Genomic DNA, 25915 nt, shown 5'->3' with positions numbered 1-25915 from the left:
GAGACAAATTCCTTGACTTGGCAAATAAAGATGATTCTGATTCTGATTCTGATATTGTTGAGGTTGAAGTGCTTAGTTTTCATTCGCTGTATGCTATAATTGTTACAATTACTAAAACATTTAGTTAATCTATGAAATAAATTTTACTTTTTTAAACAAACCTGAAGCAAATTTCGGTTTTCACATTATTCTAATTTATTGCGATAGACCTGTCGTGTTACCTGATTACTGGCTTCAATTTTTGTGAACAAATAATATATATGCACAATGCACACAATCATTTTTAATAATTTTCTAATCCACAAAATTAGTCATGCTTATTGGACAGCTGTATGGTCCAGATTTATTTGATTAACAAACAAATGAAACTTGCCAGGACAAAAATGACGGTACCCATAACTTAACATATTGTTACGCAACCTGAAGTGACAATCAGCAAATTACATCAGGAACTCTTAATGACTTATGCACGTGTCGATCAAGTATGTTGGTCCACTCTTTGCTATGGTGCTCTTGTTCTCTTTGGTATGAATGGTTCCTTCTCTTCATCGCATGCTTCAGCTTCTTCCATAGCTCTCCAATAAGATTAAATATTTTTTTTAGACTCTTAGATTTCAACATTCGTGTGTGTGTGTGTGTTTTTCTCGAGCGGAAGGGTACCTATAAATTTGTCCATACTTGTAGGAGACGTCGATATACATTGTCAAATGTGGAAAATCATCCAAACCGCAGTTAAAGTTTAAAAGTTTAATGTGAAGAGTGCATGTGAATGGTTTGGAAAGAGAAACCAAACAGAGAGAGGCATTAGTTGAATATGAAAATGTCTGCATGCTGATGTGTGTGCGCACGTGTGTACACACAGAGGCCTTGTTAGTTATTGATTCCATTTAATAATCCTTAACCACAGTCAATTCCCTTGAGAGCACTTATCTTTCATTCACTTTCCCTCTGTCCCTCTGCCTCCTACATTTCTCCCCTTGCCTCTCTTACACTGTGCCTCTAGTTTATCTGTCTGTATCTTTTTCTTGCTCCCGCTGTACCTCAGCTATACTCTTTAAGTACCTACAAGGTCATGGTAAAGAGGGGTTAAAGACAAACACTAAATCCCACCATTAAGGGATTTAGTGAGTAAGTTTGGTTCTAGTGCCTTTGTTTCCATGCAGTTAACTCAGTGGTGTCTTGAACGCCTGAGATAATAATATATGACACAGACCCATATACTAACTTTGAAAAATGTTTTTGTATCCCCTTTGCTGCCAATTGCTTCATGTAATAAGTAGTGTTGTCATCATAACAAACACTGCTTCAGATGATTAGCTCAAAATTAATATTTAAGATGTCTTGTGCTGTGTTGTAAAACTATCATCTTGACTGTGAGAAAAATGTCTGGATCAGATACTATTAACCTTAATTGTAGCTACTGTAACTTGGTTGTGTTGCTGCCATTTTTGGGGGGACAAATCTCAGATCAGTCTTATTTGAAACGTTCAGATATTTGCAGTTTATGTTCTTAAAATTTCAATCTAAAAAATGCTACATTCTTGAAAATTTGTTTATTTATTTATTTAATTAAACAACTTGTCCACAAGAAACAAAAACTTCAGTATACTGTATTCTGATTCTTCTTTAATACGCAGAGTAAAGGAATGCATGAAAAAAAAATAAAAAAATGTCTTGGTAGACACTTTATGGTAATATAAGATTATGCTTTTCTGTTCTGTACTGTAGGTGTATCTCATTTCACTGTTGGTTTCGCCATACTCCTTGAAAATATTGCTGTTCTAAAGGATTCCTCACCAGAGACGGGGATAACTACCATAATTAACAAGTTGACATGTTCTCCTCGTGCCTGCGCGGTTTTTCTCCGGGCACTCCGGTTTCCTCCCACACCCCAAAAACATGCATGGTAGGTTAATTGACAACTCTAAATTGCAGTGGGTGTGAATGTGAGTCCGAATGGTTGTTTGTTTGTATGTGCCCTGCGATTGGCTGGCAACCAGTTCAGGGTGTACCCCGCCTCCTGCCCAATGATAGCTGGGATAGGCTCCAGCACTCCCGCGACCATTGTGGGGATAAGCGGCTCAGATAATGGATGGATGGATGAATATTCATATGACTCAGTCTTTAAATGGGAAAAAAAGCTTTCACAGATGCTGCCATTTTGCCACTGATAAAGTGTTCTTTCTCATGGTTCCAAATGGACTGCTTGACTTGTGATGATAAATCAGGTTTGGCCCTAAATAGCAGGGAGACATTCACTACAGGTAGTAAACAGATGAAACCAGTGAGTCCCCTTAAAGTGAACGAGGCTACCGTGGTGTACCGTAACCTGCTATTGTTCTCATCTTGGTGGAATCGTCGCTTGTAATTGGTCAGCGATTGTAATGCATACCAGACTGATTTAGAATTGTTAGCGCTAAACTGTTTTTTCAACTTTGCTGCATGGTGGCAATGTTAATTTCTTTGGTCAGCTGGTTTCTAGTGCGACTATACAGGGCCCTGTCCCCGCTCTGATATGCGCCTTCCTTAGCTAGGCGAAGTTCCTTAAGTTTGGCAGTGAACCATGGCTTGTTGTTATTGAATGTGCGAAATGACTTTGTTGGTACACGCACCTTTTCACAGAAACTAAATATAGGATGTGATAGTGTACGTATATTCATCCAGGCTGCCAGCTGAATTACCAAAGACACTCCAGCCTTTGCACTCTAAACAGCTTTGAAGTTCTATCTTTGTTTCATTGGTCCACTTTTTCACTGTAGGCTTCGCACATTTAAGTTCTTTCCTGTATGTCGGTATTAAGTGAATTAAGCAGTGATCAGACGAGCTCAGTGCTGCACGAGGTTTGGCACGGTATGTGTCATTTAGCGTAGTATAGCAGTGGTCTAAAATGTTCTTTTCCCTGGTGGGACAGTCGATGTGCTGCTTGTATTTAGGGAGTTCGTGGTTGAGTTTAGCTTTGTTAAAGTCCCTGAGAATAATGAGGGGTGAGTCCGGGTGTTTTTTTCAAAGTACTTGTTCGGCGAGCATTAGCAGTGCGGCGTTCGTGTTAGCTTGAGGGGGAATGTAGACACCGGCGAGAATGATGTGAACTCGTGAGGCGAGTAGAATGGCTTACAGTTACAAAACAGCGACTCTAAATGCGGGCTGCAGTGTGTGCTGAGCTCCGTGATGTCCGTACACCATTTTCCGTTGATATAGAAGCATATCCCGCCGCCTTTTGTTTTCCCTGATGATTCCATGTCGCGGTCTGCCCGGTGAAGATGGAAGCCGGGAAGCATGACGCCGCCATCGGATACAGCCTCCCAAGCCAAGTGGCCATAAAGCACATGGCACAAGTCTTTACCAGAAGATGAAGCTCGTCCATTTTGTTGGGTAGGGAGCGTAGATTCGCGAGGTGGATCGACGGAAATGCCAATCTCTATCCTCTCTTGCGGAGTTTAACTTGGATGCCGGCTCGCTTCCCTCTGTGGCGTCGCCTCTGTCTCCAAGCCCCAAAGACCGCGGGCGCTGCTCCAGGTGAGTAACTCAGGGAAAAAACTGAGTGGATTTGGTGAAAGAAAGTTCGGAGTAGCCTCCTTGATAGTTAGCAAGTCTACCCTAAGTGAGTCATGTGATGTCTCCAAAGACAAACGAAAAACACAAAAACAATACTAGAGACCACGTAACCGAGGTGTCCACATGGGTAGGCGCCATCTTGGACTATCTTGAAAACTGAAAGACTTGGAAACTGATCCGTATTTATTTTCTATGTATAACGGAAATAAGTTAATATCAACATTTTGTACATTCACAATCCAGCTGCTTAGATGACTGCTAAAAGTTGACAGGGAATAGAGAAACTTAGTCTGCAGTGGCAAAGACATGATCATGTTGCACGGACATCAAGAAATGGGCAAATGAGAATAAATCTCAACATTGTAATCAATGTCAATTATATGTTGCCAAATATTGATTGACTAAACATTTTCCAGGTTAATATTTGGTACCCAGTCAAAATAATTATCTTAAAACAAGGGGAAAGGTTTTCCCTAAAAAAATAAAATATTTCAACTTATTGCTGGAGAGGAACTGAACTTCTTGAAAGCCACAATCTCTGTCTTTCCTCTACAAATGTTTTCTCCTTTCGCCAAATTGACGTCAGTGAAATGAGACTTTGTCCCTCCCACCTCTATAGATGCAGCCCGACACCACACATTAATTCACCATTATTTGATGTTTGCTGTCAGTCAAATTTCTATATTCACACACAAAGGATCGGAACATGATGCGTCAACTTCCAACTTGGAGGCCGCTGGCATATCTAGAGGTGTGTGACATCATGGGAAAACTATCTAAAGGTGTGAAGTCACCCTGAGACCTTTGTAAAAGAGATTTGCCCTTGCATATTACAGAAAATGGGTATATTGATTTACGGGACCATCATTTTCATTTTGTAGAGACACAATTGGTCCCATAATGAGCATTTCGGTTAGCCATAAGCTGGAGCCATCTCAGTAACAAGCTCCCATCTCATTTCAGCATTTATTGGAAATTCTGAAGCCTTTTCCCTCCATGTTCATTAAACTAGATGATTCGGTATCATTATGTTAGTTTTTCTGATGAATGGCCACACTCAATTGAGCTGAGACAACCGGAATTGCAGAAGCATTAGCATGGCTTATATTCTAATATACTTAAACACAATGTGAATAACCGCTACCCTAACTTGTCAATGCCTCATAAAAAGCACAAACATATTCAATGATAGATGAAAAATAAATTAAAAACACGACTGGGCAAATGAGGTTATGAAAATATATGGTAAACAAAAGAATTGAAGGCTGCAGCAGGCCACATGGAGTGAGTACAATCTCTGTGGCTCCTTTTGAGATGTTTTGCTTTATTTCCTCCCTACTCTAAGCAAGCTTCTTTAATCTGTCACTCTCTCCCCACGCCTAAATTCCACTCTTTATTTGAATGTCAGTGCTCATTTCATCCAGATGATTGGATCAATAATGACTATCCAAGCCCTCAAGCACACTCAATACCATTGGTAATGAATTTACACAAGATTATGAAACATACTGTAGCTACCATGCAAATATTTGTTTTTACTATTGTCACTGAACACACGGACCATATACTGTAACTCTAGCTTCCACCCTATTTTATCAAATCTGTCATTCACCTTAACATAGCATTTGTCGTCACTGTCACCCAGTATGCTGCAAGATTTTATTTGAAAGCCAGTTTGCAAATCTCAAGCTTGTTGAGATTCATTTGGTGCCGATTGCACATCCGATAAACCAATAATGAGCCCATCAGTTTTAACCCAAATATCACACCCTTGTGGGCCATTAACACAGACCCTTAATTCTTTATCACGGCTGACGTTTAAGCGGTCTTCACTTCGTTGGAGCTGTGGTCCGGACCAAACACTTTGAATCATTTGTTAGTTCTTTGTTCCCACTGTAATTTTGTATCGTGTCAGAGGATTCACACTAAAAAGCATCTGTATTAAGTCACACCCTGATTGGACAGTGTTTGTGTAATATCGTGTGATGAAACTCAAGCTTTTAAAGTAAAAATGCAATCTACTAGTTTAACATGTTTATGGTAGTAATTTTACCTGCTTACATGTCATGACTATATTTTAAAATGAGTCTGGAGATATGCCACATCAAGACTTTTCAGACTTGCCATGCCAAACTTTATTGTCATACATTTATGATTTGACGACACTGGTCAATGTCATCGGCCCACGCACACACACACACACGCACACACACACCACTCCCTTAACTGACTCGAATTGCAACAGAGTTTGCGACCACCTGTTGAATTGGTCTCAATTAGATTGTTGCCCACCAGGATTTGGATTATTGCATTCACATTTGATGAAAGGCACAACACTTATCTATTTATGTGACTCATTGTGTAACAACAAACAGTATATACAAGCCTTAAAACATGCTAAATCATCATAGCACAACTGTAAACATTTATGGGATGCTAAGAGTTGTAGACCGATATGTTTTTTTCAGGGCAGATACCAATTATTAGTAGTCAAGGAGGCTGATAATACCTTTAAGCATATGTTTATTTATAAAGCTTTTCAGATTTGTACCGTGTTAATTTTTTTATTTTATCCTTGAGAAGAGAAATCTTTGTTTTAAAATTATATCAAAAAGTGCAGGGATCTCCCAGGCTCAGCAGCATGTCTTATAAAGTTAAATGAAAAATTTAAACAAACAAAATAGCCCCCTAAAGTTTTCTACAGTAACTCAATCCATCCATTTTCGTCCGCTTATCCGAAGTCGGGTCGTGGGGGCAGGAGCTTTAGCAGGGAGGTCCAGACTTCCCTTTCGCCAGCCAATTCATCCAGCTCTTCCGAGGGGATCCCGAGGCGTTCCCAGGCCAGCCGAGAGACTTAGTCTCTCCAGCGTGGATCCTCTCAATGCAGAGGACCAGCGACTCTACTCTGAGATCCTCCCGGATGACCGAGCCTCTCACCCTATCTCTAAGAGAGAGCCCAGATACCCTGCGGAGGAAACTAATTTTGGCTGCTTGTAACCGGGATCTTGTTCTTTCAGTCACGACCCATAGCTCGTGACCATAGGTGAGGGTAGGAACGTAGATCGACCGGTAAATTGAGATCTTCACCACAACGGACCAATACAAAGTCCGCATCACTGCAGACGCTGCACCGAGTTGGAGATCACGGCTTGATGAAGCCAACAGAACCACGTCGTCTTCAAAAAGCAGAGATGCAAAACTGAGGTCGCCAAACCGGACCCCCTCCATGCCTCGGCTGTGCCTTGAAAGTCTGTCCATAAAAGTGATGAACAGAATCGGTGACAAAGGGCAGCCTTGGCAGAGTCCAACCCTCACTGGCAACAAGTCTGATTTACTGCCACCAGTGCAGACCAAACTCTGACACTGGTTGTACAGGGACCGAAGAGCCCGTATCAGGGGGTTCGGCACCCCATACACCCGAAGCACCACCCACAAGACTCCCCAAGGGACACGGTTGAGCGCCTTCAAAAGTGAAATGTTAATCTTTCACTTATCTTTGCTTTAAGTTTAAACAAAGACAAAACGTTGCAGGGAGTTCCCACTGTCAACAGCATCACTTCTAAAGTTAACTGAAAACTTCACTAAATAAGTAAATAGTTCCCTGAAGTTTACCCAGTTTTAAATGGGTCTTTTATCGTCTTTCTGATGATTTATTGTTTTAAAAGACAGATGCGGATAAGCGACAAAATGCAGAATATCGATGCTGATAGTTGGCGGAGTTACTCCTACTAAGAGCAAATGAACAGTCTTGGACAATTGCAATTGAACAGAAACTGAGACACATACGCAAACATACTTTGCTTTATGTACATACACACACACCAAAACAAACAATATACAATATTTTTGTTCTTTCGTTTTTAAAAAGATATTGAAAATGGCTGTGCAGTTTGACCCTGGATTATTTCTACAGTATCGCCATTCATTATTAAGGGGATTTTTTTTTCTAAAATCAAAACAAATCAACCAGTATCCAGCCGCCAACCTGCATCAAGCAACAGATTTTATTCAATCTTAGAGCTTCCACTTTGTAATGAATCTGTCAGAAGTTATTTTATTATTTATTTATTTTTATTTTTATTTTGACACTTGTTAAAATGATACGTGAAATGGCTGTACAGTTTTACTCTGGTTCATTTCTATTGTCAATAGTATTTTTCTGGGAAAAATGGTTTCTCAATCAGAGCAAATCAACCTGCATCCAGAAACAGATTGTACCAAAGATGAGAGGTTCCACTTTGGGACAATTAATCTCTATTCGTATCTACATACATTTTCTATTTCGGCCACAGTCGATGCACATGGTCGTGTAAGTGCGTGCGTGTGAATGTGTGTTTGCCACTTATAATGTGCTCAGATCTCTGAGTGGAGTGAACAGTACCTAATAGGGCCCTGATGGTAAGTATTAAAATCAGTGGACCTTAAACTTGACGTGATGAGCCTGTTAATTACCATAGCGAGGAGGCACGAAAGAACAAGAGATACAACTGACAATGCTTTAAGTGTACTCTACACATGAATTAAGAAAGGATTGAGAAAACGAGAAGTCAGAAAGCAACAACGAACACTTTTTTGAACCACCTTCATGAGTCAGGAGGAGATAATGTTGAAAGGAAATTGATTGTGTTTCTGAGTGTCTGCCAAGTTTTACACAAACATGCATACATTTTGGCTTAATTGGTGGAACAAATGCCCCATGATGAAAATCAGAATCAGAATCAGAATCATCTTTATTTGCCAAGTATGTCCAAAACACAGAAGGAATTTGTCTCCGGTAGTTGGAGCCGCTCTAGTACAACAAACAGTCAATTTACAGAACACTTTGGGGACATAAAGACATTGACAAAAAACAATTGTGCAAAAAGATGCAGAGTCCTCTAGCACTTAGAGCAGTTCGAACGACTAATATTGCAATAGTCCGGTGCAATGACCATTGTGCAAAGGGCGCTGAGACTTCAAGGAGTGTATGCGGTTTAAAGTGACGAGTAGTGCGATCATCTGGGACAATGTCGGTTGTGCAAATGTTACAGATACTCCTCAATCAGTGTGCAAATGGAGCAGATGCTACTCTGGCATGAGTGGCCAGTATATGCAAATAGTGCAGCATGGCGAGACAACTACAGTGAGTGCACGAGTAATACATAATTGGCCCCACAGAAATGTGACAACGAACTCAAGTCAAAAAATTGCCAGCATGTTGTAATGGAATTATAGGTTAGGTGTTTAAGAAGTTGATCGCAAGATGGAAGAAAATGACAGCATACAGGTTAAATCTGCGTGTTTGTGCGCTCGTGTGTGTTTGTGCCTGTGCACTTGCGCGTGCATGTTTTGAAACACCACAAGAGATTGAGAGGGATCAGGAGAGAGTCAGAAATGCTTCACACTGTAATTCCGCTCTCTGGCTGTGTTGCATTGGAAGGAGGTGGGGAGCCAGCGGTAATCATGCACACCCTGCTGTGTTTTTTCCATCTCTGATCTCACTGCATCCATGTTGACGACAGCATCTTGCACCCTAATAGACGCCTAATAGAAGCACAGTCGCCCACATGTACACTGACTCTGCAGTGAGTCCCTTCTTGGACCTCCTCATTAGGCACCTTGTCAGAGCAATCATCACTTTGCTCTCCACATTTTCATTGAAAACCATTTTGCCCTGACAATCAATGTTTAAAATGACACACCACCTTTTGGGTCTCTTGATTTTGATCTCTGATGTGAAAATAATAAGTTCTTAATGTCAGTTTATGGCTGAAACAAAAATTGGGTCTATGTCGAACCATTATGTGTGAGATAGTTCAATGCAGTATGGTAGCAGCAATTGAAGGTATAATTTTCATTTTCTCCCCTGCCAGTCCAACTGCTACTGTCGTTGACAAAGTGTTCCTGCCAGTCCACTAATGTTAAAAAATTATTAATCTACTCAAACCATATATAGTATCACGAACATAAACATAGTGATATTTGCCATTAAAAACGGCAGAACAAACACGATCAAATTGGCATTTATTTTTTTTACTGAAATGTGTCACAGATGAGAAAATGTGAATGTTGTTTTTTTTTTTAGCTAAGCAAACCCAACATAATTTGCACTTGGAATTTCAATTCACTGCTGGATTGCACCCTCTGTTCCAGTGTTGAGGCAGAATTGTTTTCAGAGATTGAAGACCTTGAAGTCATTGGCTGATGAATTATATATAAATTGCTGCGAAAAGGTATTTGCCCCCATCCTGATGCCAGATTTTTTTTGCATATTTATGCTGAGATTTATAATTTAGAAACTGCATTTTTATATTTACTTGGGTTGTCTTATAGCTGATCTGATATTGCTTTGATGATCATAAACATTTAAGTGTGATGCATTTCCAATGAATATCATAATACAGTCACAGAGGGAGTATTTCAAAATCCTGTGTCGCTCAGAAAAACGGTTCCACCATAAAAAGTCATACAGGTACACAGTTCTGCATGACCATGCAGTTGAACAGGACAGGTAAAAAAAACGTGTGCTGAATGTGCAAGGAGTAAATCTCACACACACACACACACGCACGCACACACACACGCACACACACACACACACGCACACACACAGACACACACACTCAGCGGCTGAAATAAGTATTTAACACATCACCATTTTTCTCACTTTATATACTTCCAAAGGTGGTATTGACCTGAAAATTTCACCTGATGATGGGAACAACCCTAGTAATCAATACATACAAAGAAAGTAGAACAAATAAGCTCAAAAATTAAGTTGTGTGTAAAAATGTGAAATGACTCAGGGAAAAATTATTGAACACATGAAGAATGCAAAACATGCAAAAAGGCATGGAAAAACAAAATAACACCTAATAATCAATAATCAATTTGGAGGAGAAATGGCACTGCACATCACCCTAAAATCACCATACCAACAGTGAAGTACGGAGGTGAAGTAACATGATGGTGTGGAGTTGCTTTTCAGCTAATGGTACTGGTAAACTTCACGATTGAAGGAAGGATGAATGGGCAAATGTATCGAGACATTCTTGACAAAAATGTGATGCCATCTACGAGGATGATGAAAATGAAACAAGGGTGGACATTTCAGCAAGATCATGATCCAGAACATACTGCCAAGGAATTCTCAATTGGTTTTAAAGAATAAGAAAAAATAAAGCTGCTAGAATGGCCTATAATAACTTGACTTGAATCCAATTGAAAATCTATGGCAAGAACTGAAACTCAAGGTCCACAAAAGAAGTCCACGGAACCTTCAAGATTTGAAGACTGCTTGTGTGGCGGAATGGGCCAAAATCACACCAGAGCAATGCATGTGACTAGTTTCTGCATAAAGGAGGGCTCTTGAACCTGTCATTGCTAATAAATTCTTTTGTACAAAGTATTAAATAAATACCACTTGGCGTGGTCAATACTTTTTCCCTGTGTCATTTCACATTATTACACACAACTTAATTTCTGAGCTTATTTGTACACACACACACATACATACATATATATATATATATATATATATATATATATATATATATATACACACACACACACACACACACACACACACACACACACACACAAGGCCGGGTTCAAATCTGGTCTCGCCTGTGTGGAGTTTGCATGTTCTTCCCTTGCCTGCGTTGGTTTTCTCCGTCTACTCTGGTTTCCTCCCACATCCCAAAAACATGCATGGTAGGTTAATTAAAAACTCTAAATTGCCCGTAGGTGTGAATGTGTGTGCAAATGGTTGTTTGTTTATTTATATGTCCCCTGCGATTGGCTGGCGACCAGTTCAGGGTGTACCTCACCCAGAGTCAGCTAGGATAGGCTCCAGCACGCCCGCAACCCTAGTGAGGATATGCGGTATGGTAAATTAATGAATAAACTTTGCAAAAATACTTTTTCTGAGTATACAGTCTTAGAATTGATTTAGAATTAATTGCCATTTGTTTTTCTTCCAGGGTGCTCCTTCAAAAGGATTACAGTTTTCTGAGAGACATCAACATCTGGAACCCCTTTGTCACCATCGGAGTTTACTCCTCCACACTTTCGGCAGCCATGAGCAACCTCATTGGGGCCTCACGCATCCTCTATGCATTGGCCAGGGATGACTTGTTTGGTACGTAGTGCATTAACTTTCTGAAGAAATGTTTTATGTATTTTCACACATGATATAAGAACTTAACCATGAAGCACTGTCAATTCATAACACATCACAGTTCTATGATTTGCATTTAGTTTTAAATCTGTACAATGCAAAGTAAATGATAGGGGCACCCATTAATTATATATGTATTATTTTCTTCCTTCAGGTAAGGTGTTGTCTCCTGCTAAGAAGACATCCAGAAGTGGCAACCCATGGGTTTCTGTGCTTATTTCCTGGTTCCTTGTTCAAGTAAGTGAAGAAAAAGATTGTAGTATAATCCATAAATTCCAGTTAATAAATTGAAAATTGGAAAATGGTGTACTTTCCTTCTGCTGAAATTGCACCTTTCTGAAGGTATAGGAAAAATAAGGCCAATTCCTTTATTTTTGCTGTAAACTTTTGAGTTTGTTGTCATCAGATTAATATGAGTTGAGAGATCAATATTTCAGCTTTCATATCCAGATACACAATTTAGAAGGTAGCCCCTGTTAAAACACACTGATTTTGTCATGTGAGTAAAGATTTTGTAACTTGTGATGGATGTGTTTTGTTGTGCAGTTGTGTACCATTACATTGATTATTCAAACAACAAATCGCGCTGAATGTCTCCAATCAGATTTGATTTTTGCCTGTAAAGAAATTCTGGAGAAATTGTGTGTCAATGTTGAAATGCTGAATGAAATCATGTGGAATGGTATTGAATCATATTGAATGATATAGAATGATGTTGAATAATATAAAAGGAGGATAAGCAGTACGGAAAATGAATGAATGATATGGAATAATGTGGAATAATATTCAATGATGTGGAATGAAGTGAAATGAGCTGAACAGTTTGAAGTTACAATGGCCAAGAAAAGTGGAAGCAGGAGGGAATAATGTAGAATTTGTCTAATGTGGGATAAATATGGGCATTTTAATCCGAATCAAAATAATCTATTTGACAAGTATGTCAAAAACACACAAGGAATTTGTCCCCGGTAGTTGGAGCCGCTCTCGTACGACAAAACTTTTGAGACATAAAAACACAGTACAGAGAGTCGCTGAACAACAAAAGGTTACCAGTAATGTGGTAACCAAATAATTTATTTTATTTTTTTAACAATTGTGCAAATGATGCAGACTCCTCCAGCAATTTAGAGCAGTTTGAAATGACTAATAGAGCAATAGTCTGGTAAAGTGACTATTGTGCAAATGGCGCAGAGATTTTAAGACGTTTAAGCAGTTTAAAGTGACGAGCAGTGCAATAATCTGGAACATTGTCAATTGTGCAAATGGTGCAGATGCTTCTCAAGCACATGAGTAGCCAGTATTGACCAACAATAGATATGCAAATAGTGCAGGGTGGTGTGACTACTACAGTGAGTCCACGAATAATGTATAATTGGCCCGACAGAGATGTGACAACAATCTCAAGACAAAATAGGCAGCATGTTACAATGGAATTGTAAATTAACTGTTTAAGAAGTTAATGTCAAGAAGGAAGAAGCTGTTGGAATGTCTGCTAGTTTTAGTTTGCATTGTACGATAGCGCCTACATGAGGGAAGGAGCTGGAAGAGCTGGTGACCAGGATGTGGAGGGCCCAAGAGGATTTGGCATGCTCTTGTCTTAGTTTTGGCAGTGTGCAAGTCCTCAAGGGTAGATAGGGTCATCCCAACAATTTCTTCAGCAGTCCTGATTGTCCATTGCAGTCGGAGTTTGTCATTTTTTGTGGCAGCACCAAACCAGACTGTGATGGACTTATTTGATGACTGCTGTGTATAACTGCCTCAACAGCTCCTGTGGCAGGCCGTGCTTCCTCAGAAGCCGCAGGAAGTACAACCTCTGCTGGGCCTTTTTGAGGATGGAGTTGATGTTGGTCTCCCACTTCAGGTCCTGAGAGACTGTAATTCCCAGGAACTTGAAGGTTTCACCGGTTGACACAGGGCAATTGGACAGCTTGAGGGCCACAATCATCTCTACAGTCTTGAGCATGTTCAGCTCCAGTTTGTATCGGCCGCACCACAGCTCCAGCTGCTCCACCTCCTGTCAATACGCAGACTCGTCACCATCTTTAATGAGGCCGATGACTGTGGTGTTGTCTTCAGGAGATTGACAGCCGGGTGCGTTGAGGTGCAGTCGTTCTTGTAGAGAGAGAAGAGCAGCGGTGAGAGGACACATCCTTGGGGCGCCCCGGTGCTGATGGTGCATGTGGATGAGGTGGTGTCCCCCTCACTTGCTGTGTTCTGCCTGTCAGGAAGCTGTAAATTCACTGGCAGATGGCAGGCAAGACACTGAGCTGGAGATGCTTGGAGGAGAGGAGTTTGGGGATGATGGTGTTGAACACAGAGCTAAAGTCCACAAACAGGATTGTCGCGTAGGTCCCCGCGCCATGGAGGTGTTCTAGGATGACGTGCAGTCCCATGTTGACCGCATCATCCACAGACCTGTTTATATGTAGTTGGCATGGTTTGAATCAGTAAAGAAATGTTGAAGCAGGAGGGAATAATGTCGAATTTGTCTTAATGTCAGAAAAATGTGGGTATTTTAATGTGGAAAAGTGCAGAATTTGGGTAACATGGGAGTATGGGGAATGTGGAAAATATTTTGTTGTTAAACTGGTTTGAATCGGTCAAGAAATGTGGAAGGTGGGGAAAATGTAGAATTCGTCTTAATGTGGGAAAAATGGGGTAATTTAAAGTGGGAAATTAGAAATATGAGTGAAAACTAAAATTTGTATAATGTGAGAATTTGGGGAATGTGGAAATTTTGGGGTTGGAACGGTTCGAATGGGGCAAGAAATGTTGGAGGAGGAAAGAATAATGTAGAATTTGTCTTAATGTGGGGAAAATGTGAAATGTGGGTAAGAAATTTGGAATTTGTGTCATGCGGGTGAAGCGAATATGCCCTATTGCACAGTTGTCAACAGCAACCCCCATGAGCTGATATACTTTGCATTCCTGCCCTCTGATCTAAACAAGCCGGTCAGTTTTCACAAGACACAGGACACCTGGTTTGTATCATCTGAAGCCATAAACGTGTTGCGGGTCTCCTCATGACTTGCCCAGCATGATTGGGGGAACGAAGTGATTGATCAGTGTTGAACAATGAAACATGGTCACCCCCTAGTGGTGATTAGAGACACTGCCTGTCGACAATAAAAATTACATTGAAAAAAATCCCACGTTTGTAACAAACAAAACAAACCATTCTAAATGTATGCCTTGATGTCTGTGTCATTAATGTGTTAGTTTTACAGGTCTGGCTACGAGACTTTGAGAACTGTTCCTCTTGATTTGAAGCCAAACAGTATGAAATTATGTTGTATTGAGCAATAAGTACAATAGTTGATTTGCCAAGACTAAAGTTTAAACAATAATTTCTTCCATCCTTAAACAATTATTTTATATGCTTGACCTATGCATGAGACAGTTTGGGAATCGTTTTTTTTTTTAATATATGTTGAGTCTCATCCCGGACTTAGGGCGCGACTCGCGCAGATACAGCAAAATTTAACATGAAGACACAAGTCGATGGGTGTGTTCCCCCCCCCCCCCCCCCCCCCCACCCCCGCCTCAGTTGGCACAAAAAGCCTCAACATCCCTTCTTCTCGCGCCCTGATGCTTTCTCTGCTCCTGGCTAACATCTCTCCAGTTACAGAGCTTGGCTTCGGCCAACCCCTCCCCCCTTCCTTCCTCCTTCTCCTTTTGTTGTGTCACCACGGGGCGCGAGCAACCCCGGACCATGACGGCGGCACTGTCTGAAGCCTGCCATGCGGCTTTGATCTGTTTTCCCAGCTTTGATCTGTTCGCGGGGCCACCAGGAAGTCACTCCTGGCATTCTTACGAGTTGAGAGCAAGAGCGGGGCCCGCAACAAGTTCAAACGGCAGGAAAAGTTATGAGCGCACCCCAATGGGACAACAACTTTCTTTTTGCATCTCTTTTGTTTTTACTTTTTGTGCATCTTCTTCTTCAACTAAACCTGCCTCCGTTCCTCCTGAGATGACTGAGAAAGACCAGACCTGGTGATCTACGTTCGTGAGTAAAACATTGCAGTGATTACTAGAAAGTACAAATTGGTGCATAGTAATTTGGGGTTAAGTTAGCAAACTCCCATGAGTCCCAACTTTACTCTACCTTCACTATGATTCATTTCATGTCATTCACCCTATATCTTCTTTTATACATATGTTTTTCTGTAATTTTTTTAGTAAAGTCCCTCTGCATTTTCCTCCAAACTCCCCTGTAGTGATTAAAATGTTCTCTAAAATTCCACTTCCTGTGTGTACTGTGTGATTGAGTCCAAACTTTTAACTGAACTTTTATTTTTATTAATGTAGCGAGCCTTCTAAAGTACAGCGATTGATCGAGGTTTTTCGTCCCTTTTCCCCAAATTTACGAATATAAAAAGAGGTGTGGTGCCCTATACGAGACAAAGATAGTTTGATTGTAACCGTCAACGTACGTGGAATTACACCAGACGTAAATGCATACATGCATGCGTACATTTTTATTTAAGCCCAATATATGCTACACGGGAATTTTTGTAATGTGGAAAATATTTTGCAGTTGGAATGGTTTGAATCGATCAATAAATGTTGACGGAGGAAGGAATAATTTAGAATTTGTATTAATGTGGCAAAAATGTAGGTATTTGAATGTAGAATTTTGGGAATGTGGAAAATATATTGTTGTTGGAACGGTTTGAATCAATCAAGAAATGTGGAAGAAGGAGGGAAAAAATTTAGTTTCTTATAAAGTGGGGGAAATGTGGGTATTTAAAAGTGGGAAAATGTGAAATGTGGATGAAAAAAGTGGAATTTGTGTAATGTGGAAAATATTTTCTAGTTGGAATGGTTTGAATCGGTCAAGAAATGTTGGCGGAAGGAATAATGTGGAATGTCTGAATGTGGGAAAAATGTGGGTATTTGAATGTGGAAATATGTAGAATTTTGGGTAATGTGGGGAAAATATTTTGTCATTGGAAAGGTTTGAATCGGTCAAGAATTGTAGAAGCAAGAGGGAGTAAGGTAGAATAAGGTGGAATGTGGGAAAATGTAGATATTTTAATGTGTGAAAATGTGAAATGTGGGTGAAAAATGTGAGTAATGTTGGGAATGTGGGAGTGTGTTTTGAAGAGGATCTAAATGAGCTGAATGTTTTTAATGTGGAATGGTAATCATGTGGAACCATTTTGTTGAATGTGACTGGAAATTAATGTGATTTTTTTGGGCTGTAAAATGTGGAATTTTGGGAAATGTGGGTTATATTTTTAATGAGAAAAATACAAGCACCCCACGCATGAATTTTTGGAATGTGTTGAAGTTGGAATGTGGAAGTAGTTAATGGACAAAAAACGGCAGAATAATAATAATCATAATAAAACATTTGGGTTGGTTTGGCTTTCAGCATTTACACAAATAATTTTGGTGTAGAACAACAATGTGTGAATAAGGTGTGACCAACATGAACACCATAGAGCTGTCTACGGGTGGAAAAATAAGCAACTGTGAAACTGAGAGAAGATACAAATACAGCCATCTGGAATGACCCGAAGAAGAAAGAAAACTGGTGTACTAAATAATGGACGCCAAACAGGTAGACCACGGATGACCGTTGATGACAGGAACAATTTGAGAGCTGCAAAAGGATTTCTTAAAATGCTTTGTAATTGACATCAGCAACAACCTCCAGAGGATGGAAAATCATAAACAAAAGTACAGATGCTTCACTAGAAATACAGAGACAAGACTAAAAAATGCCGGGGCAAAAGTTAGACTGAGACTGGCTGAGACGAGTATGAACCTTGACCAAAGTCACATAAGTGCTAAAATCTGCTCATGATCCCAAGCATACAAGCTCTTCTGTAAAACTTAGTGGAGGTAATCTACTCCAACTAATTGACCTGGGCTTACATGGATTCCTCTGGTATGGCCTTACTTATCTTAATTGATGAATAACACGAGGGCAGCAACAAAATTATCTCAGAAGTCTACAGAAATATTCTGTCTGCCAATTAAAAAAAAAAAAAAAAGATGCAACCAAACATTGGGAGATCCTTCATCATGCAACAAAAAAATTACCAAAAACACTACCAAATCAACAAGAATTCATCAGGGGGAAGAAACTCCAAACTTACACTCAATAGACTGAAAAAGAGGAGACTGAAGGAAGTAACCCTCAATACAAACAAATAAAGAAGCTACAGTGGAAGTCTAGAAAAGCATCACAAAAGGGACTGCAGAAATTTTGGGATTTCAATGGATCACAGGCTTGCTGGAGTTATAGCGTAAGATTTGCAACTAAATATTCAGTATTATTCAGTTCTATTTGAAGTCGATCTGTTCTGTTACTTTGATGTGCTAAAAATGCAGTGTTTTTTTTTTACACGTAATGCTAGTTACGTTATTTATCACATCCAGATGTAGACAGCTGGAAATAAAAAGCTTGAATGTTGATCTCCTGCTGATTTTAATGCTTTCAGTCTGTGGCAAAAATAGTCTCCAACCAAAGCATCTGAATTACCGTACTTTGCAAATGTTCCTTCACCTGTTAATTTACTGTCGCTAATTGACTGTAATTCAGAGATGAAAAATCGTTTTCTTCTTTTCTGTGTCTTATAAGCGGTTTAAAGAAGTCCGTTTTGACTGACATTGAGGAGAATATTGGAAAAGTGGAGGGAGAAAGTATAGAGAAAGAGGAGAAGGTTTTTGGAGTTTAGAGACCTGACAGAACCATCATTATTCGAAGAAAGAGGTTTATCATTACTTGCACTCTTTTGTTTCTGTTTCTCTCTTTGTCCCACTTGTGTCCTTTTCACCCAACTCAACTGCCTGTGAGTAGAAGGGGCGCAATTAGATGGAAATCGTTAACTCCTCGGAGATCATTGACTCTCGTCTTCCTGCTCTATTCCACGACCATTTGAATGATTCACTGATGATAGAAGTCTGTCATCTTGCCTCTAACGCACACACATTGCAGGATCATGAAGAGCTCAGCACATTTTCAAAAAAATATTTATTTTCTTTTATGTAATGGTATATGGTGGGTAAAACATACAGTAAAAGTCATAAGACAATTCACATGATAATCCAGGGTATGCATAGTAGTCTAGTTTTAAATGTCCTTATCCAAGCACAATTTAGCAGTTATTAAAAACAGATCAAATACGGCAATTACATGGGACAATGTAATCTAATTAAATAAATATACGAATTTGGGTTTTGTATTATTTAATTATTCAATAAATTAATCATTTTCATTGTGCTTAGTTTTGTGATACTCAAACAAAATGCATCAGCATCACTGGCCTGCCAGCCCCACCCGAGCTGCAGCTATTTAATGCTTTTTTTGGGGAATCCAGTCAGAAGACCATTACAATAGTCAAGTCTACCCTAGAGGTATTCACAAAATCTTCACCCTTGCTAAAAAAAATAAATAATAATAATAATAATAAAGCCAATATTTGGATTACTTGCTTCTCTCACACACGTCTGATTCTTCATTTTTCTTACGTACTGTCCAAAAACCACATCAGCGTCAATAAAAGTAACATATAATTGCAATGGCTTAGCTGCTCAAGAGCGTTTTCACATCTAAGTCCAGAGTAAATATTGTATTAATAGAATACAGCAACTGAAATAAGTATTTAACACGTCACCATTCTTCTCACTAAATATATATCCAAAGGTGGTATTGACATGAAAATTTCACCAGATGTTGGGAACAACCCAAGTAATCCATACATACAAAGAAAGTACAACAAATAAACTCAGAAATTAAATTATGTGTAGTAATGTGAAATGATACAGGGAAAAAGTATTGAACACGCCAGCTGGTATTTATTTAATACTTTGTACAAAAGCATTTATTAGCAATGACAGGTTCAAGACGCCTCCTTTATGGAGAAACTAGTCACATGCATTGATCTGGTGTGATTTTGGCCCATTCCTCCACACAAGCAGTCTTCAAATCTTGAAGGTTCCGTGTGCTTCTTTTATGGACCTTGAGTTGCAGTTCTTTCCATAGACTTTTGATTGGATTCAAGTCAGGTGATTCGCTGGGCCATTCTAGCAGCTTTATTTTTTTTCTTCTTTCAAACCAATTAAGAGTTTCTTGGGCATTATGTTTTGGATCATTATCCTGCTGAAATGTCCACCCTTGTTTCATTTTCATCATCCTCGTAGTTGGCAGATTTTTGTCAAGAATGTCTCAGTAGATTTGCCCATTCATTCTTCCTTCAATAATGTTAAGTTTACCAGTACCATTTGCTGAAAAGCAACCCCACACCATCATGTTCCCACATCTGAACTTCACTGTTGGTATGGTGTTTTTAGGGTGATGTGCAATACCATTTCTCCTCCAAACGTGGTGTGCATTATGGGATCCAAATTTGCTCTCATCAGACCAGAGTATATTCCATCCATCCATCCATCCATTTTCTACCGCTTATCAGAGGTCGGGTCGCGGGGGCAGTAGCTTTAGCAGCCCAGACTACCCCCTCCCCAGCCACTTCATCCAGCTCTTTCGGGGGGATCCCGAGGCGTTCCCAGGCCAGCTGAAAGACGTAGTCTCTCCAGCGTGTCCTGGGTCGTCCCCGGGGTCTCCTCCCGGAACACCTCACCAGGGAGGCGTTCGGGAGGCATCCGAATCAGATGCCCCAGCCACCTCATCTGGCTCCTCTCGATGTGGAGGACCAGCGACTCTACTCTGAGATCCTCCCGGATGACCGAGCTTCTCACCCTATCTCTAAGAGAGAGCCCAGACACCCTGCGGAGGAAACTCATTTTGGCCGCTTGTATCCAGGACCTTGTTCTTTCTGTCACGACCCACAGCTCGTGACCATAGGTGAGGGTAGGAACGTAGATCAACTGGTAAATTGAGAGCTTCGCCTTTCGGCTAAGCTCCTTCTTTACCACAACGGACCGATACAAAGTCCGCCTTGAAATTCTGTACATAAAAGTTATGAACAGAATCGGTGACAAAGGGCAGCCTTGGCGGAGTCCAACCCTCACCGGGAACGAGTCCGACTTACTGCCAGATATGCGGACCAAACTCTGACTCCGGTCGTACAGGGACCGAACAGCCCGTATTAGGGGGTTCGGTACTCCATACTCCCGACGCACCCTCCACAGGACTCCCCGAGGGAAACGGTCGAACGCCTTCTCCAAGTCCACAAAACACATGTAGACTGGTTGGGCGAACTCCCATGCACCCTCGAGGACCCTGCTGAGGGTGTAGAGCTGGTCCACTGTTCCACGGCCAGGACGAAAACCACACTGCTCCTCCTGAATCTGAGATTCGACTTCCTGACGGACCCTCCTCTCCAGCACCCCTGAATAGAGCTTACCAGGGAGGCTGAGGAGTGGGATCCCCCTGTAGTTGGAGCACACCCTTCGGTCCCCCTTCTTAAAAAGGGGGAACACCACCCCATTCTGCCAATCCAGAGGTACTGTCCCCGATGTCCACGCGATGTTGCAGAGGCATGTCAACCAGGACAGCCCCACAACATCCAGAGCCTTTAGGAACTCCGGGCGAATCTCATCCACTCCCGGGGCCTTGCCAGCGTGGAGCTTTTTAACTACCTCGGTGACCTCAAACCCAGATATAGGAGAGCCCACCTCAGAGAACCCACACTCTGCTTTCTCATAGGAAGGCGTGTCGGTGGAATTGAGGAGGTCTTCGAAGTATTCTCCCCACCGACTCACAACGTCCCGAGTCGAAGGTCAGCAGCACCCCATCCCCACTATACACAGTGTTGGTGGTGCACTGCTTTCCTCTCCTGAGACGTCGGATGGTGGACCAGAATTTCCTCGAAGCCGTCCGGAAGTCTTTCTCCATAGCCTAACCGAACTCCTCCCATACCCGAGTTTTTGCTTCAGCGACCACCAAAGATGCATTCCGCTTGGCCAGCCGGTACCCATCAGCTGCCTCAGGAGTCCCACTGGCCAAAAAAGCCAGATAGGACTCCTTCTTCAGCTTGACGGCATCCCTCACCGTTGGTGTCCACCAACGGGTTCAGGGATTGCCGCCACGACAGGCACCGACCACCTTATGGCCACAGCTGCAGTCGGCTGCCTCAGCAATGGAGGCGCGGAACATGGTCCACTCGGACTCGATGTCCCCTGGCTCGCCCGGAACATGAGCAAAGTTCTGTTGGAGGTGGAAGTTGAAACAGGGGACAGGGTATTCTGCCAGACGTTCCCAGCAGACCCTCACAATACGTTTGGGCCTGCCACGTCGGACTGGCATCTTCCCCCACCATCGGAACCAACTCACCACCAAGTGGTGATCAGTTGACAGCTCCGCCCCTCTCGTCACCCGAGTGTCCAAGACATGCGGCCGCAAGTCCGATGACACGACCACAAAGTCAATCATCAAACTGCGACCTAGGGTGTCCTGGTCCCAAGTGCACGTGTGGACACCCTTATGCTTGAACATGGTGTTCGTTATGGACAATCCGTGATGAGCACAGAAGTCCAATAACAGAACACCGCTCGGGTTGTGATCGGGGGGGGGGTGCGTTCCTCCCAATCACGCCCTCCCAGGTCTCATTGTCATTGCCCACGTGAGCATTGAAGTCCCCCAGCAGAAGGATGGAGTCCCCAGCGGGAGTGCTCTCCAGCACCCCTTTCAAGGGCTCCAAAAAGGGTGGGTACTCTGAACTGCTGTTTGGTGCAAAATCACAAACAGCAGTCAAGACCCGTCCTCCCACCCGAAGGCGGAGGTTGGCTACCCTCTCGTCCACCGGGGTGAACCCCAACGTACAGGCCCCAAGCCGGGGGGCAATAAGTATACCCACACCTGCTCGGCGCCTCTCACCATGGGCAACTCCAGAGTGGAAGAGAGTCCAACCCCTCTCGAGAGGACTGGTACCAGAGCCCAAGCTGTGTGTGGAGGCGAGTCCGACTATATCTAGTCGGAACTTCTCAACCTCACACACCAGCTCGGGTTCCTTCCCTGCCAAAGAGGTGACATTCCACATCCCTAGAGCCACCTTCTGTAGCCGGGGATTGGATCGCCTTCGGCCACCGCCCAGCTCACACTGCACCCGACCCCAATGGCCGCTGGGAAACAGATTATATTATCCCAGTATTTAACTGGCTTGTCCAAATGTTGTTCAGCAAACTTAAAACGAGCTTTGACATGTTTTTCTTTTTCAGCAATGTGGTCTTGCGTGATGAGCGTGCATGTAGGCCATGGTGGCGGACTGCATTACTCATTGTTTTCCTTGTGATGACAGTACCTGCTAATTCCAGGTCTTTTTGAAGCTCTCCACAGCTGGTCCTTGGCTCTTGGACAACTCTTCTGATTATTCTTTGCACTCCTCTGTCAGAAATCTTGCGTGGAGCATCTGATCGAGGCAAATTTATGGTGGTATGATTGGCTTTGCACTTCCATATTATGGCCCCAGCCGTGCTCACTGGAACATTCAGAAGCTTAGAAATGCACCTGTAACCAATGCAATAGTTATGTTTTGCAACAATTACTTTGCAATGGTCTTGAGACAGCTCTTTGCCCTTACCCATCATGAGATGTGTCTTGACTCAGACTTTGGCAATGAGACCTTTTTGTAGGGAATCAGTTAGGACTGAACCATCTGATATTGATTTGCACTGACAAGGGGCTGGATTGCTGTTTGATTATTGATAGATTTTAGGTGTTGTCTTGGCTTTGCCTTTTTGCACCTCCCTTTCTTCATGTGTTTAATACTTTTTCCCTGTGTCATTGCACATTATTACACACAACTTAATTTCTGATCTCATTTGTTCTACTTTCTTTATTATGTATGGATTACTTGGGTTGTGAGAAAAATGGTGATGTGTTAAATACTTATTTCAACCGCTGTATACTGTACGAATGCAAATAGAAGCTGACAAACTGCTCGTCAACTAACATCTTGTATCCCCTGAAGAATGTGCCGGTGTAACTTGAGTACAATGCCAAACCAAAGTTCTGAAGCTACTGTTTTAATGTAAAATATCTAAAATGTCGGTCTATTTTTATACTATATACTAGAACGTCAGTTAGAAGAGCGCAAACCTCTGCCAAGGCTTAAACATGAACAAGGATGTAAGCAAGTACAGTCTACTGTAGATTCAAAAGGGATTTGAGTTTCTGACTTTATGCTGTTATTGTGTGTGCCATAGTTTAATTCACAGGAATGTATTGTCCTCTATAATTATTTGTGTATACGTCACATACAGCTTAAACATTTCTGAGCTGTGCAATACCTGTACAAATCAGTTCTTCTGTACGGCATTTTTGAAAATGAGGAGTTGTTTTTTTTCCAAAATAGAAAAAAATCTGCATGTACGCTATTACTTGCTGGCTTTTTCCTTCATCTACATGCTACTTGTTTTGGTTGAAGGACATTTGTGGTAAAGCATGCTGGAGTAATTGCCAAAGTGCATGGCTGTTTTCTCAGATATACTAAATTGCCCGTAGGTGTGAATGTGAGTGCGAATGGTTGTTTGTTTATATGTGCCTTGCGATTGGCTGGCGACCAGTTCAGGGTGTACCCTGCCTCTCGCCCTAAGATAGATGGGATAGGCTCCAGCACACCCGCAACCCTAGTGAGGATAAGCGGTACAGAAAATGGATGGATACTGTAGGTGGTGCCCAGAGTAGAAACTCTGCCAAACATCCATCCATCCATCCATCAATTTTGGTTATCCTCACCAGGGTCGCGGGCTGCTGGAGCCTATCCCAGCTATGTTCGGGCGAGAGGAGTGATACACCCTGAACTGGTCGCCAATCGCAGGGAACATATAAACACACAACCATTCACACTTATATTCACATCTACGGGCAATTTAGAGTCTTCAATCAACCTACCTCTCATGTTTTTGGGATGTGGGAGGAAACCGGAGTACCCGGAGAAAACCCATGCAGGCAGAGTGAGAACATCCAAACTCCACACAGGCGGGGCCGGGATTTGAATCCCGGTCCTCAGAATTGCGAGGCAGATATGTAGTCGGCAACCGTGCCGTCCCTTTGCGAAACAAATAAATAAAATAAATAATGATATACTGAGCCAGAAATGTTGATTATTTGATGTACAGATCCCTCCAAATCACACAGCTAGTAAAAGATATGACTTGACTTGGCAGTGATGGCACACGGGTCCCTTCATCACAATGCCATACTTTTTAAATGTAAACATTAGTGATCAATCAGTTTTAATGGAAACATTGTAATACCCAACAGTTTGTTTAATTCTATATGGTACCACCTCTCAGCCCCAATGAACTCCACGTCTGTAAATGTAGAGGTAATTGACACTAAGCTGTCATGTACAGTAAATAAAGCAAAATACTATCCAATTTAGAAATGTTTTCCCTATTATAAAATTCACCATTAAAAATCAAACATCTTTGACCCTATACTGTACATGCATGATTATTTAGCATTTTGTTGCCACTAGTGTTTGAAGTCGGATGAGTAGCCATCCTTAATTAAAAAAACATTTTTTTAAAAGAAATCTCTTCATACAGTATATATTTTGATCATTTCTTTCAGCCTCTCATTGTGAGTCAGACAAGAAGTAGGGCGTATGTACAATACAAAACAGATAGAATACTCCGTTATAGAGGGAGATTCTATAAAGAGCGTTTATCCTCTCATTTTCCTTAACTGCCTCAGGTGAATAGATATATGTGATAGTAGAATTTTGTTCAAAAAAGAGGATCCTGATTATTATTTCAAAGGTACGTGTTGTTTGAGAATTGTTCACAGTTACATCACTCTGATTCAGGTTCTGCATCTTAAGCAAGCAAGGATTGATCTTGGGACTCCATCTGTTCCATCTGCAGCGTCTTGTTGCCAAAGACATTGGGTCATACACTTTATGTAAAACATAATTGGTAATTTCACCACAAGGATTTGACAAAGGATGATCTGATAAAGAACACTGGTTAAACAGCAGAAAACCTAGCTGGACATTCTAAGGTACAAGGTGTATTGGGTGTTGGACCTGGTTTCCAAGATGGCGCCTACCAGTGTGGTCGCCTCGGTAACGCGCTCTCTAGTATTGTTTTTGTTTTTGTGTTTTTCATTTGTCTTTGGAGACATTACACGACTCACCTACACAAGGGGAGCAAAGTCTTTATGTCGCCAAAGTGTTCTCTGTCAATCTGTTGTCGTACTAGAGCGGCTCCAACTACCGGAGACAAATTCCTTGTGTGTTTTTGGACATACTTGGCAAATAAAGATGGTTCTAATTCTGATTTTGA

At 41.5% G+C, this 25915-nt stretch overlaps 1 protein-coding gene across 1 annotated transcript in view; it reads left to right on the top strand.

The window, feature by feature from the left end:
- The window catches only part of zgc:153039 (uncharacterized protein LOC767698 homolog), an 80192-nt gene that overhangs the window by 27119 nt on the left and 27158 nt on the right, over positions 1-25915 (top strand). The window contains exons 7-8 of the mRNA XM_061682036.1: positions 11517-11674; positions 11868-11950. Coding sequence (XP_061538020.1) covers positions 11517-11674; positions 11868-11950 — 241 coding nt within the window. The remainder of the gene's footprint in view (positions 1-11516; positions 11675-11867; positions 11951-25915) is intronic.

The sequence above is a fragment of the Phycodurus eques genome, chromosome 7 (genome assembly GCF_024500275.1).
Source record: "Phycodurus eques isolate BA_2022a chromosome 7, UOR_Pequ_1.1, whole genome shotgun sequence".
NCBI classification, from domain to species: domain Eukaryota; kingdom Metazoa; phylum Chordata; class Actinopteri; order Syngnathiformes; family Syngnathidae; genus Phycodurus; species Phycodurus eques.
The sequence above is the reverse complement of the archived record's forward strand: the minus strand, read 5'-3'. Positions and strand labels throughout refer to the sequence as shown.